The sequence below is a fragment of the Microtus oregoni genome, unplaced genomic scaffold, assembly GCF_018167655.1.
Source record: "Microtus oregoni isolate MIOR12 unplaced genomic scaffold, Mior012 000025F_ref0000491, whole genome shotgun sequence".
Taxonomy (NCBI): Eukaryota; Metazoa; Chordata; class Mammalia; order Rodentia; family Cricetidae; genus Microtus; species Microtus oregoni.
The window spans coordinates 34,791,068-34,803,721 of NW_024543084.1; the positions used below are offsets into that span (position 1 = coordinate 34,791,068).

Consider the following 12,654-nt stretch of genomic DNA (forward strand, 5'->3'; position numbering starts at 1 on the left):
ATCTTATTTTTGTTTATCTTCCGCTAGAATATTATCTCCTTCAGGCTAAGAACCTTACTTACAAATTTTACACACACCAACACACACACACATACACACACATATTCATAGTTATAGCCCATGCCTTAGACTATAATGAATGATAGATAAATATTTGGTAACTAAATGGATGAATAGCAGACATATGGCCCTCCCTGCCATAGCAGACTGAAACTATGCGTCAAGATAAATAATCCCTCCCTTTAAAAAATGTACATATGAGCCAATGAAATGATTCAATGAGTATATGTAATTACCTCCAAGCCAAACAACCCAAGTTCAGTACCCAGGACCCACATGGTTAAAAAAATAAAAAAACCAACAACTCCTGCAAGTTATCCTGTTACTTCCAGTAGTGCACCATGGCACACAAATGTGTACCTACCCACATACAAACATATAATTAAAAAATTTAAGTATATACATACATGAACATAATTAAAATAGTGATGAGTGAGACTGCTGGTTCATATTCTAGCTAAAGTCTTTTAGTTGTTTAAGTGCCTTACTTAGTTTCTCATATGTAAAGTAGGGGTAATAATGGTTTGTTGCCCATAGAATACTAAAAGAGTGAGACCAAGTAAGTGAAGCACTTATGTTCTGCTTGTTTTTCTAGCTGTGTACTCAGTAAGTGTTAGATGCCGTCACCAAGGAGGATGAGAATTACAGGAACTCTTAGCAGTTGCAGGAGTTTCTAAGACAGTAATTGTGCACTGTAAGCTTTGTTTATTTCATTGACCTCAAAGTACATTCCTATAGATAATAATATACATTTTTTTTAAATCTCTGAGGAAGGCATTTGGCATTTCTACTGTAATGAGGGGTAAGCAGGTTGTATTTAACATGATTAAACATTACACAGGATGTACAGTCAAAATTACATGGTACCCTGTTAATATGTACACTTTTTATGTTTTCATGTATCAGTAAAATCAATTTAAGAAAATAAAACTAGTTAACAAATAAACTGAAAAAAAGAAACTGAAGTACATTCTTGATTTTGCTTCATCTTTCAATATCCAGTACATATAAAAAAGTTAGTTCCTAAAAGGCATTGTGTATACTAGAAATATTCACATCAGGAATTTATTCACCTATGATAGTTACTAAATGCAAGATCTATTTGCACAAAAAGATTTGTCTTCAGTTTATGCTAATGTTCCTTTGTGGCCTCGCCTTGCTTTGTGCACAGCGTGAGAAACTCTCCAGAAAACTTTATGTATTCGTCTTAAGAATGTCATTGCAAATGTTGTTTGGCACATCTCTGTGTTTCATGGTCCTAAACTGGGTTAAGTGAATCATTAGCATCAATTCAGTCGATGCTTATCAAGTGGTAGTGTATGCTAGGTGCTCTGTTTATAGTAATGATACGATGTTTGTAAACTGAGTTAAGTAAATCATTAGCATCCATTCAGTAGATGCACATCAAGCTGTACTGTACGCTAGGTGCGATGTTTATAATAATGATGTGATGTTTGTAACCAAGAGAGGGAGTGAATAAGTGGAAAACAGTTGTGACAGTTCCTACAGTGGAGAAATGAAAATGGATAGTGTGCCAGCAAAGAAGAAATGCTTACGTCTGCATTAGGGTTAAGAAAGGAAGGTTTGGTGCAGAAGTTTGAAAGGTCTGGACCTTCAAGAGCATTTAAAGCAAACCAAGTTGGCATGGAGCAGCACAGTGTGCTTGAGGTACTGGGGCCTGTGAAGGAGCTGAGGCTGGAGCAGAGACTTGCCAGTTAAGAACTCTAGCTGCTCTTCTCAGCTTGATTTCCAGAACCCACATACATGGTGGCTCACTCTGTATAACCGCAGTCCCAGGGAATCGAGGGGTCTCCACATACATGGTGGCTCACTCTGTGTAACCGCAGTCCCCGGGATTCGAGGGGTCTCCACATACATGGTGGCTCACTCTGTGTAACCGCAGTCCCAGGGAATCGAGGGGTCTCCACATACATGATGGCTCACTCTGTGTAACCGCAGTCCCAGGGAATCGAGGGGTCTCCTCTGGCCTTGCAGTTACTGTACACATGTGTTACACAGACTGACATGCAGGCAAGCACTCACACACATTTAAAAAAGCAAAAACCAAAACTTTGTTAAAATCTCAAAGTGTGAATAAAGTAGTTTACCAGTCATTTTTGTTCCTAATCAATAGTTTTCAAATGTGTGGCTTAGTCAGAGCTTTGTGGGGGGGACGGGTGGGGGGAGATTGTATATGTATTTTTTCCAATAAGAAACACACTTTCTGAAGAGATCAAAGTGTTTTTTGGCTCAGATTATTCCTGTCTCCTTGCTCGTCTCCTATCTTTGCCGCACAGTTTAACAGACATATCTTCAGAAGCCTAAGAGTCAGGAAATACTAAGGCATACATCGAATGTACTTTAAATAGGTTGTTTTGCAAAGCCCAAATGTAGTATTAGTTAACTGAATTGTACAGTTATGCACACACACGGATAGTAATTAGTGTCTTAGTTAATCACTGTAAGACAGGTCAGGTAAGGAGAGTAATACTTTGATGGCCGTTGTCCATCAGTGGGGATGTAAGTGATGGCTGAAGCAAGCACAAGTCTATTCTGCCTTTCACACTATTTCCTTATACAGTGGTCCAGACAAGTTGAAGACTATACCCAAGTACATACATTGTAGTTAAGACTGTGTATTATCCATCAGCGAGCCATTAGCAACTGCTACAGTAGTCGCTAACATTAAGTAAAAGATTTATCTATGTCATAGTCAAAGTGAAATGAGAGTTATAAACTGTGCTGCATTTCTGAGGCTAGGAAATATGAGTTGTTTAGGGGAAGCTTTTCCTGGTTTTGGCTCTGGAAAGATTTCTCTTCTTTGTACGGGACTCATTTTCCACCCAGGCTGGCTGCAAGCTTTCCACTTGTCTGTCTGTGCTTGCCGAGGATAGGTGTGCGTCAGCACAGCTGCTGCCTCCTTTAGATTTAGGAGTAAGTGATGGCTTCACGTCTGTTTCTTCTGCAAACAGAGAAGCACATTTCCTAAGGTAATTAAGTTCAGTGGATTGGTTTTAAACATGTGGGTATAACAGTAAATGGATAGTCTCAACAGTAAATTTCAGAAAGTCTAAATAAAGTTACACTTTCCTCAGGATCTTGCTGGATTATCAGAGGAACAAAGCCCTTGCTTTTCTAACAGGCCCATTTTACAGTGTGGCTCACAACAGTGGTTACGCCTGTGGTGTCCTGCAAGGGCATAGATATGTGGGTGGTTGACTCAGATAGCAAGTAAGGAGATGGTAAGGTTAATACTTGGATAGAGATGAACTAATTTCACCAAGACTCTAGCCTGGACAAGTAACTAGTCACTTTGTTGAAGGTGGAGGAATTTCTAGTCAAACTTCATTATAGCATTTTGTGTTCTACCGGTAGAGCATTCATTCTAAAAAATTCTTCAATATGGAGTATTTGAGGCACAGAGTAGCCATGTGTCTGGACAGAGTTGAGAAAGATATACTTTTGGCATGCACAGTTGGCCTGGCCGTTTCCTTGGCTGTTTGAATCACTTTATGTCTCCTCCTTTGCTATTCGAAATAGTAACAGTGCTTCCAGAGAGCGTAAGGTGTGAGTCTCGATGCCTTTATGATAAACTGTTATTATGAATGCTTTGTCACACACAATTGCAAACAGAGAGACAACTAAAGAGCTTTAGTGGGCAGCATCCAGTTAGACTGTGACGGGGCAGCTAGTACAGTTTTGTTCTTTACTCTCTGACAGAATGAAGTACCAGTTACGATCTTGTCCATGCCTAGTTTGTGGGGGGAAAGATCATATTTTTGGAGTAATATGGAGTATTCTTAATTTTCTGTTGTTACTAGAACAGTCTAACTCACTAAAATTCAAGCAAATGCATATTTAAGATTAGAAAACAGCCCGTTTCCATTATCTCTTGAGTAATTCAGCCTACTTTGATTTTACGAAGATGGCTAATAAATGTATAATACTAATTATCCATATAAGATAATCAACTTTGCCAACCATGTGTGCAGTCTCTTCCGTGTTGTTTTAGCAACGGTAGCATAACAATCTCATGCTCACAATCCTGTTGTCACACATACACAAGAGCAACTTGTCCACAGTCATATAGTGAACTCCTGTAGCCAGTAGGTACCAGAGCTATTCCCCAGAGGTTTTCACCCAAGAATCCTGCTTTCATATCGCAGCAATGCCTACAAGAACTTGTAGAGAGAAAAACCTAAACTTTGTATTTGTAATGACTGTTAAGGAAAATTATTGGTGTATTTCCTCCCTAAATTACTAATGTTTTCAGGGTTAATTCATTCCATGAGAACAAAAGGAGTGCAGTAGGCAACTATGTCTTAACTCCTTTTCAAATTCTCAGCCTTAAGATTGCAAGAGAGAGACTGGGGGAGAGAGAGAAGGCACAAGAGTCAGCCAGATGACATCCACAGCATCGGTTCTCTTTCTGGTACAGCTAGAAGTGCCTGGTTCTACCGCAGTGAGCAGCCCTCGAATCAGCCGTAGGTTATGCAGCATGAGCTTCATCCGTTTGAGCTCCAGCTTCAAGACACTCTAAGTTAGACCTGCTTTTTCCTGAGTACATGTCAATCTTTTACTTTGAAATCCATTTTTAAATAATAAACATCTCTTTTAATAAAGTCAGCAGTTATTTATAAAAATAAAGGTTCCTGAGGGAACAATGTTGAGTATTTATGAAGCAAACTACTATATAGTATAGCTAGAGGATTACTAACTCATAGTTTATATTAAAACTTAAAAGGATTAAAAGAATTCTTTGATGTAGAATTTGATGTGCAGTCAGTAGTAACACTGACACTTAATTCATTCACTGCTTTATGTGATTCCCTTATTTTTAGGGGGAAAAAGCTAATTAATACTAAAAGTGAAGAAAACATAGCGTTTGAAATGTAAGCTTCCCTAAAGCATTGCTCTTGTTTAAATTTATAACAGTGCCAAATGCACTCTGGTATGAGCAGTTGAGGGGAAATCCATACCTGAAGTAAGCGCTCAAGCAGTGCTTTGAATCACCTGGTCTGTTTAGGATTTCTTTCCATTGGAGCTAAGACAATAGAATATACTGTAAGCAACATAAAAAAGCCAAGAGAATCAAAACAGAAAAATGAAGGGATCTAGGACTATACCTCAGGGGTTTAATCTGGGTTTAACGTGCTCACGGCCTTAGCACCAGCAGATGAGAACAGAAATGTTCTGATATAATGTTTTTCCTGCGGAGAAAGATGAAGATCCATTTAAAACTTAAAAGCCAGACTGCAGTGGCAGCACGTAACTGCAATCCCACATGCTGCAGAGGGCAAGGCAGGAAGACTGTTAACTTCAGCCCAGCCCAGACAGCATCTACACAGATGCATGCAGTCTGTGAAGGAGGCCTACAAGGAGTTCTGTCGACACAAAGGTGTGTCCTACAAATACACTAGGAAATGAGTATTATCCTTGAGAAGAGCTAAGGTGTCAAATTACATGGCCCCTTGAAATACTGTCCTGATGGAATTATTTCATGATAGGATATAAAGTTATATTAATATGCATAGTGGCACATACATGGAACTGTAGAATTTGGCCAACAGAAGCAGAAGGATTACATCCTGGGCTAAGTATTGGGGAGGTATTTTAACTACTGAAAGGTATAAACTAAAATTGAGATGTATTTCTTTGGATAAGCTAAAGTTTTCTTAGCCTAAATATATGTATGGCATTCTCAAGTATAAGCATATAATTAATTTATTCTGTTCATTTGTGTTGATTAGCAATCATTTGCAAGATGCCTACTTTATATCTTCTGGCTTATTATATATATATATATGTGTGTGTGTGTGTGTGTGTGTGTGTGTGTATAATACGTATATCTATTTATATATCCCAAATCTCAGGAAGTCGGAAGCTGCATGTGGGTGAGATGCAGCCAGCCTCAGCACTGGGAGAGGTGCCTCAGCAGCACCGCTGCTGTCACTTCGTGCTCTAGCAAGTGGGATTTGTTTTGTTGTTTTTGTTGTTGTTATTAACCATTTTTGCCAGTTTTACCGGTTTGTAACTGATAACCATTTTCCTTAAATGCTTTAATATATGAACTATGTCCAAATAATAGGAACATATCCTTTGTTATTCTGAAAAGGTTGCACTAATAAGATTGACCAGATATGCAAATTTCCATTAATACGTTAAGCACTGCGATTTCTTCAAAGCCTTCCCTCTAACACCTCATTATTTTCAGGGCCTGGTACTCAGATTCCACTGTCAGATTCCTCTAGGAACTTGTGTTTACAGTTACTTGTCTCGTGTCCTGACTGTCACATTCTCATTGTTGAAAGGCTGGCTAGTAGAGACTCTTCCTGGTATTCCTGCTCTTGTTCAACACTGATGGAAATGTCAACACCTACACTGTATGTGATTTTTCTTAGCACAGTTGGCTGAGTTCCTTCTCAGTGTTGTTATAAATGACTCAGAGCTTGTCCTTACAGCCGTCTCTTTGACCCCACTCAGCCCTGTTCTGGGGGATGCAGTCAGGGTTGTCTTTACACTGATGGAAGGTCCCTGGTTTAACAAACCACATAGCTAGCAGCAGCTCCTAAGAGCAAGTGGTGCGCAGGTTTCCGATTGTACATGATAGTGGCTCAGCACAGTCCAGACAATTCTCTTCTGCTTTCAGCAAGTCTGCACAGGGAGAGTTGACCCGGTAAGGTGGGCGAACTACAGGATGGGTGAGAGAGAACAAGTGGGCACGTCTCACACCGCCTGATTCCCAGCAGACTTACTTTTCCAGGCCATGTGTGTCTCTGCAGAAACCACTCTCACTCTAAAAGGTGACCGGCACGATTTCAGTGCTAAAGCCCAGTCATTACTTACAAGTTTAGTTTTCTTTGTAAAAATAATCTAAAGCTGAATTTTTAATCTAAAATTTTTTGACAATTTCTTATGAATTTGCATCATTGCCATCCCTCCATCCCTCTCCAGCTCCTTCCGTGTACTCCTACATCCTCCCAAACTCATGATCTCTTTATTATTATTATTGGCACACACAGATACATATGTGTATTTGAGTTCATTTAGTGTTATTTATATGAGCCATATTTTAAGAAAATTAGTTTCTAACCTCAGGCAAGTCACCTTTGAATCCTTTAAATCTAAATACATAATTTAAATATTATCTCTGATTTTTGTCCTTCTGTTTTTAATTCTCTTCCTCCTAATAAGCAATCTGTCACCCTCTTTGTAGATGCTGAGGACGTGCTCACTCCCAGATCTTTCCAAGCTGTTCAGAACCCTGATGGACGTTCCCACTGTAGGAGATGTTCAACAGGACAGTCTGGAGATAGAGGAGCTTGAAGATGAGCACAGTAAAGATTCCGAAGACACGTGAGTACAAAGCCATTAACAAATGAGATTGCCGCTGTGATGTCTGAGCCTTTAAAGAGTCCAGAGAGCATGGCCTACAGCTGGCTTCTCATCACCCTTCAAGTTCTTACAACTTGGTCAAATACAGTCGGCCTCTTGATTCTGGATATCTGCTTCTAAATGATTACTACCTCATCTGATGCATATGAAACATTTATATTTGTGTTCACTGTCTTTTTTCCCCATTGACGTCCATCTAGTACACTGATGCGACTAGAGTAAGAGATTACTAAGTAGTGATTAAATTAATTTTCACAGGGTAATTGACTACAGTCTCCATTATACTAGGAATGAAGTGGGAAGTTGGGAAGTATTAAATGCTCCACATTTTCTCAGGAAAATGCCTGAAAGTTTCATGTCTGCCTTGGACATGTTTCATTTTAGGCTGTGTCAGTGGTAAGGTAGAGTAGTTATTTTATTTGTATGATATATGTGGGAGTGGGGGCAGGGTAACCATGAGAGAGAGTGCGTATGTTGTGTGTAATTCATTGTTTTCACAAAATTCCTATCTTGTGATTCATGTGAATTATAGAACTCAGGAAGGAAGTGTAACGATATTTCTGAAAGTTAAGGGAAATGTTAGCCAAGCCTCTGATAAAAATCATTCTTGACCTCTTCAGTTTTAGCCTTCCAAGCACGTCAGGCAAGTATCACTAACGTGGGGGAGCTAAAAGCTAAGTATCCTGTCATGAAGTGCTAGGAAAAGTGTCGTGTAGGGTCTAGTGCTGGGGATGCAGGGCTGTAGCTCTGGGGTAGAGGAGCTTAGCTCGGGCGAGGCCCAGTTTGAGGCAGGATCTCTGCACCTGGCATTGGTACTTTGCAAGTTCCTAACAAGCTGTCCGTTCTCATCAGTCCTCATAGAGACCTGTGAATGGTTGGGAGGGACCCTTTCGTCATGCTTCATTGTGCTCACTGGTGGACACAATGTTTAGCACCTGGGTGGGTGCAAATTGCTAGGTAATGGATTTTGTGGAGGGTTTTTCCCAAATAGAACTAAAATGAACAGTTTTTAACTGAGCCAGCTGTAAACGAATTCTTCCTAAAGTACTATTCCAGATTTACTAGTTGTTTGTCATTGAAAACTGATTTTGGTTCATGTATTTATCAAGATTTTATAATGGGAAAGCAAACTAAAAACTAAATTTGGGACCAGATTTCAGATTATCTGACACAGGTTTTTGAATGCTGATTTCATAAAATATGCAATCTTCTCAGGTTTTCCTTAGGGTGGCAGTCAGGCCAATCTCACTCACTGACTCCAACATGCCTTGGCCAGTATTTACTCATGCTCACAGGTGGGGTTGCTAGTCAATAGTCAGGTCCACAAAGTCCAATGGCTAGTCAGTGTACTAAGTACCAAATAAAGGTACTTCTGTGAAAATGATTGTTTTCTCTTTCCAGTAATGTAAAATGTCTTCAGGTCCTTATCTAGTGTTTGTATTGGGAGTTGAGTGTAAACTTTTGGGGAGGTCATCATGAGCATCCCTAACTTAGGTTGCATTTCTAGTAGATGAGACCGGTGTTTAGGATCCCTCAGCAGACGCCTTCACACATCCAGACTCTGACAGAACTCTGTCCTCAGAGAGCAGCCTTGAGTATGCTTCTGAGTTACTGTACAAGAGCTCAAGGTTTGTCTGCTGCGCATTGCTGAGGCTTTGAGCCATGGCATACTTTGATTTACACTTTTCATGTCTCTACCATGAGCTTCATTTGGATAAAATTTAAAAATTGGTTGAAACTGCTTAGTAAACTAATGTGCTATATAAATATAAGGTCTTACTATATGAATTAATTTTTTTTCTACATTTTAAATCTCATAAAGATAGGAATTTTTTGCTTTGAAGACAAAATTCTCCTGTTAGGATTATGGTAGTTGATTTATTCTTGGGAAAATCTACTTACATGTTTAGAAATGTTTTCAAGAATATGCACAGAAGTTTCTGTTGGCTATTATGTTCACTTTATACAGACACTATACAAGACCTTGACTCTTATTGCTACAAGTGCAAATGCCTTCACCGTGCCCTCCCTTCCTCTTCATCCATAATGTGGGCAAATCCTCCACCAACATATCCTATAGGGATGCTCTTTCTAGCTTCCATTGCTTCGCAGGAAATCCTTTAAAACCATTCCCTAAGTCTTTCTAGCAGACATTTGCAGTTTCCGGCTTCTGTCCTTCCTTTACAGCATCGGTGCATGTTATGCACCAGCGGTAGTCAACACGACATTCTGTCTGCAGGCTGCAGCAGATGCTGATCTGTGACCAGATACCAGGTAGCTGTATGTGGTCTTTTTTTTTTTCCTTTTTTTATTTATTATTATTTATTTTTTTATTTTTATTTTTTTATTGAGAAAAGGACAAGAAAAGTTTCCCCCTCCTCCCAGCCTCCCATTTCCCTACCCCTCCTCCCACCTTTCTCCTCCTTCCCCCACTCCTCTCCCCCTCCCTCTCCAGTCCAAAGAGCAGTCAGTGTTCCCTGCCCTGTGGAAAGTCCAAGGTCCTCCCCACTCCGTCCATGTCTAGGAAGGTGAACATCCAAACTGGCTAGGCTTCCACAAAGCCAGAACATGAAGTAGGATCAAAACCCCATGCCATTGTTCTTGGCTTCTCATCAGCCCTCATTGTTCGCCATGTTCAGAGAGTCCGGTTTTATCCCATGCTTTTTCAGTCATAGACCAGCTGGCTGTATGTGGTCTTGATCAAGGTTCTGAAGCAATGGGGTGGCATTTGGAAGTAAAAATACAAAACTTCCACTTGCTCCCTCCTATACACTGAACCCAGTCCAGCCAACCTGAACCAAGATAAGAGAGCACCAAGAGGGAACCGAGAACTACACAGCTCAGCGCCATGCGGGTGTGCCAGAACTCACTCCAAGAGATTAATTAGTTCTGTTGGCAGGTTGATTAAGAAAAGCTGCTAGCTGCTTGCTTTTGCTTTTTTTTTCCTAGTGGGCAATTGTCTTTAGTTTTAATTGCTGTATTAAAATACCTAACAAAAGCAACTTAAAGGCAAAAGGGTTTGTTTGGCTCATAGTTCCAGAGGTGAAGATACTGTCCATAAGGGCAGAAAGGCATGACGGGAGCTTGCAGTCAGCCCAATCACAGTGCATTAGCAGTCTGGAACCACAGAACAGTAAGTAGAGGCAGGCTATACATCCTGAAATACCACTCCCAGTGACATGCGCCCTCCAGAAAGGTTCCAACTCCAAATGTTCTAGACATAACCTTTCCGAACAGTACCACCAGCTGGGGACCAAGTACTCAAACACTCGAGCCTAAGAGGGACATTGCATGTTCAAACAATAACAAGCCATCAATCTGGAGACACATAATATATCAGAGAACTAAGAATATGTCACAGCTGAATACTCAGCATAGAAAGGATGTCTGTATCACTTCTTCCAAGACTGAGGAAACATCCAGAAAAGGGGTGAAAAGGATGCAGGACCTGGAGTAAGGACTGTAGTGCTGTAGAATACTGTCTTCCTGGCATGACATGACCGTTGCACTCTAAACCCTTAGCAGTTGTGATAGCCTGCACAAGACAGCCTATCAGTGTTCCTTGAGGAGCTGGGAGGGGCCCATGAACCCCTACTCTCCTTGAGGCTCTATCGGCAGATAATGACTGCTGGGGAAAGACATTTTCTTCAGCTCTGTAGCCACTGATGAGTTACCTGTAAATAACTCTTTACACATGCTCCTGTAAACAACCTATTTAAACTCATATGGGGCACACACACATGCACACACACACAAGTAGAAGCATAGTAAGGAAAAGGATCAACAGCAGTGGGGGAGACACAAGAAAGGATAATGGGGAATGACTATGATCAAAACGCACACATGTAAGAAAAGATCTATAATTGATATATGCTAATAAAGCATCAAAAATATCACCTCACTGTATACATAACAAATATACTCAGGTTGGTAGGTTTATTGTCCATCACTAACAGACATGTAATTCCAACCCTTCCTCTCCCAGCTTCTGGAGAAAATATTAGAGCCATTCCATAAGCAAGATGGCTGTCACCAAGCCTTTCTAGAACTTTCTATTTTATTTATAGACTGAGCATGGCTCTGTCACATGCTCTGCAGCATCACCAAACAGGATGGGAGTTAATTTGCTCTCCCACAACTATGGGACCAACACTGCCTCTGCGTTTATGCGCACGTAGATTTTAATTACCAGCATCTTCCCCAATCACTTTTCTCACAATTAAACACCTACATGAGGTCGTGTTCTTTCCTTTTCTTCTGCTGAAATGTAGTGGTAGCTTATTTGTCAGAAGATACAGCCCCTCCAGCTACTGTTTGTGCCAGGAGGGATGGTTAGTGTTGCCCGCCTCCCCCGGGTCTAGAATCACCTGGAGACATTAGCAGAAGGCTTTTCTAGATTCAGCGATGCCGAAAGTACTAGACAAAATATGGTGGTTTGAATGAGAACAGCCCCCACAGACCCCATCTTAATGCTCCAAGCCCAGTTGATAGAACTGTTTGGGAAGAATTAGGACACAGGGCCTGGTCAGAAGAGGTATGTCAGTTGGGGCTTGGAGGTTTCAAGACCCTATGCCATTACCGCTACACTCTCTCTCTGCCCCCTGGTGTTCATAACATGTACGCTCTCAGCTCCTGCCATGGCTGCCTACTGGCTTCATGGCTCCTACCAGGATGGTCATGGACTCACCCTCTGAAACTGTAAAGTCAATACACTCTTTCTAGCTGCCAGGGGCTAGAAAAGGAGCCAAAAGACCGAAGGAAGAAAAGAGCAAGCTGAACAGCCACATCCGTCCTCTGCGTCCTGACTGTGAGTGCAACATAAGCCGGGGTCACAGCTTTTGTCTGCCATGCCTCTGCTGCCGTGATAGGCTGTACCCTAAGGTGTGAGCCAAAATGAGCCCTCCCTTTTCACGACGCTTTGTCATTCGGTCACAGCAATGAGACAGGTAACTAATACCTAGTGTAGAACTATGTTTTCCCTACAAGAATAGAGGGCCTTTCTAGTTCTCATTGAATCCACTCACAGTTGCGCCTCTATCTGGGGTTCCGTGTTAAGGCCTTTTGGAATCTCAGGTAGCTGCTTAGAAATACGGAATACTATTTTTAGCTATAGTCACCTCATTGTGCTGAAGAACACGGAGATTTATTTCTCCTATTCAACTGTAATTTTGTGTCTGTTAACCAGCCTCTCCATCTCAC

The 12,654-nt window shown here is 40.9% G+C and overlaps 1 protein-coding gene across 1 annotated transcript in view; it reads left to right on the plus strand.

The window, feature by feature from the left end:
- LOC121462842 (serine/threonine-protein kinase Nek1-like) overlaps positions 1-12,654 on the plus strand; it is a 152,148-nt gene that overhangs the window by 89,724 nt on the left and 49,770 nt on the right. The window contains 1 exon segment of the mRNA XM_041674803.1: positions 7,277-7,416. Within this exon segment, the coding sequence (XP_041530737.1) occupies positions 7,277-7,416 (140 nt within the window).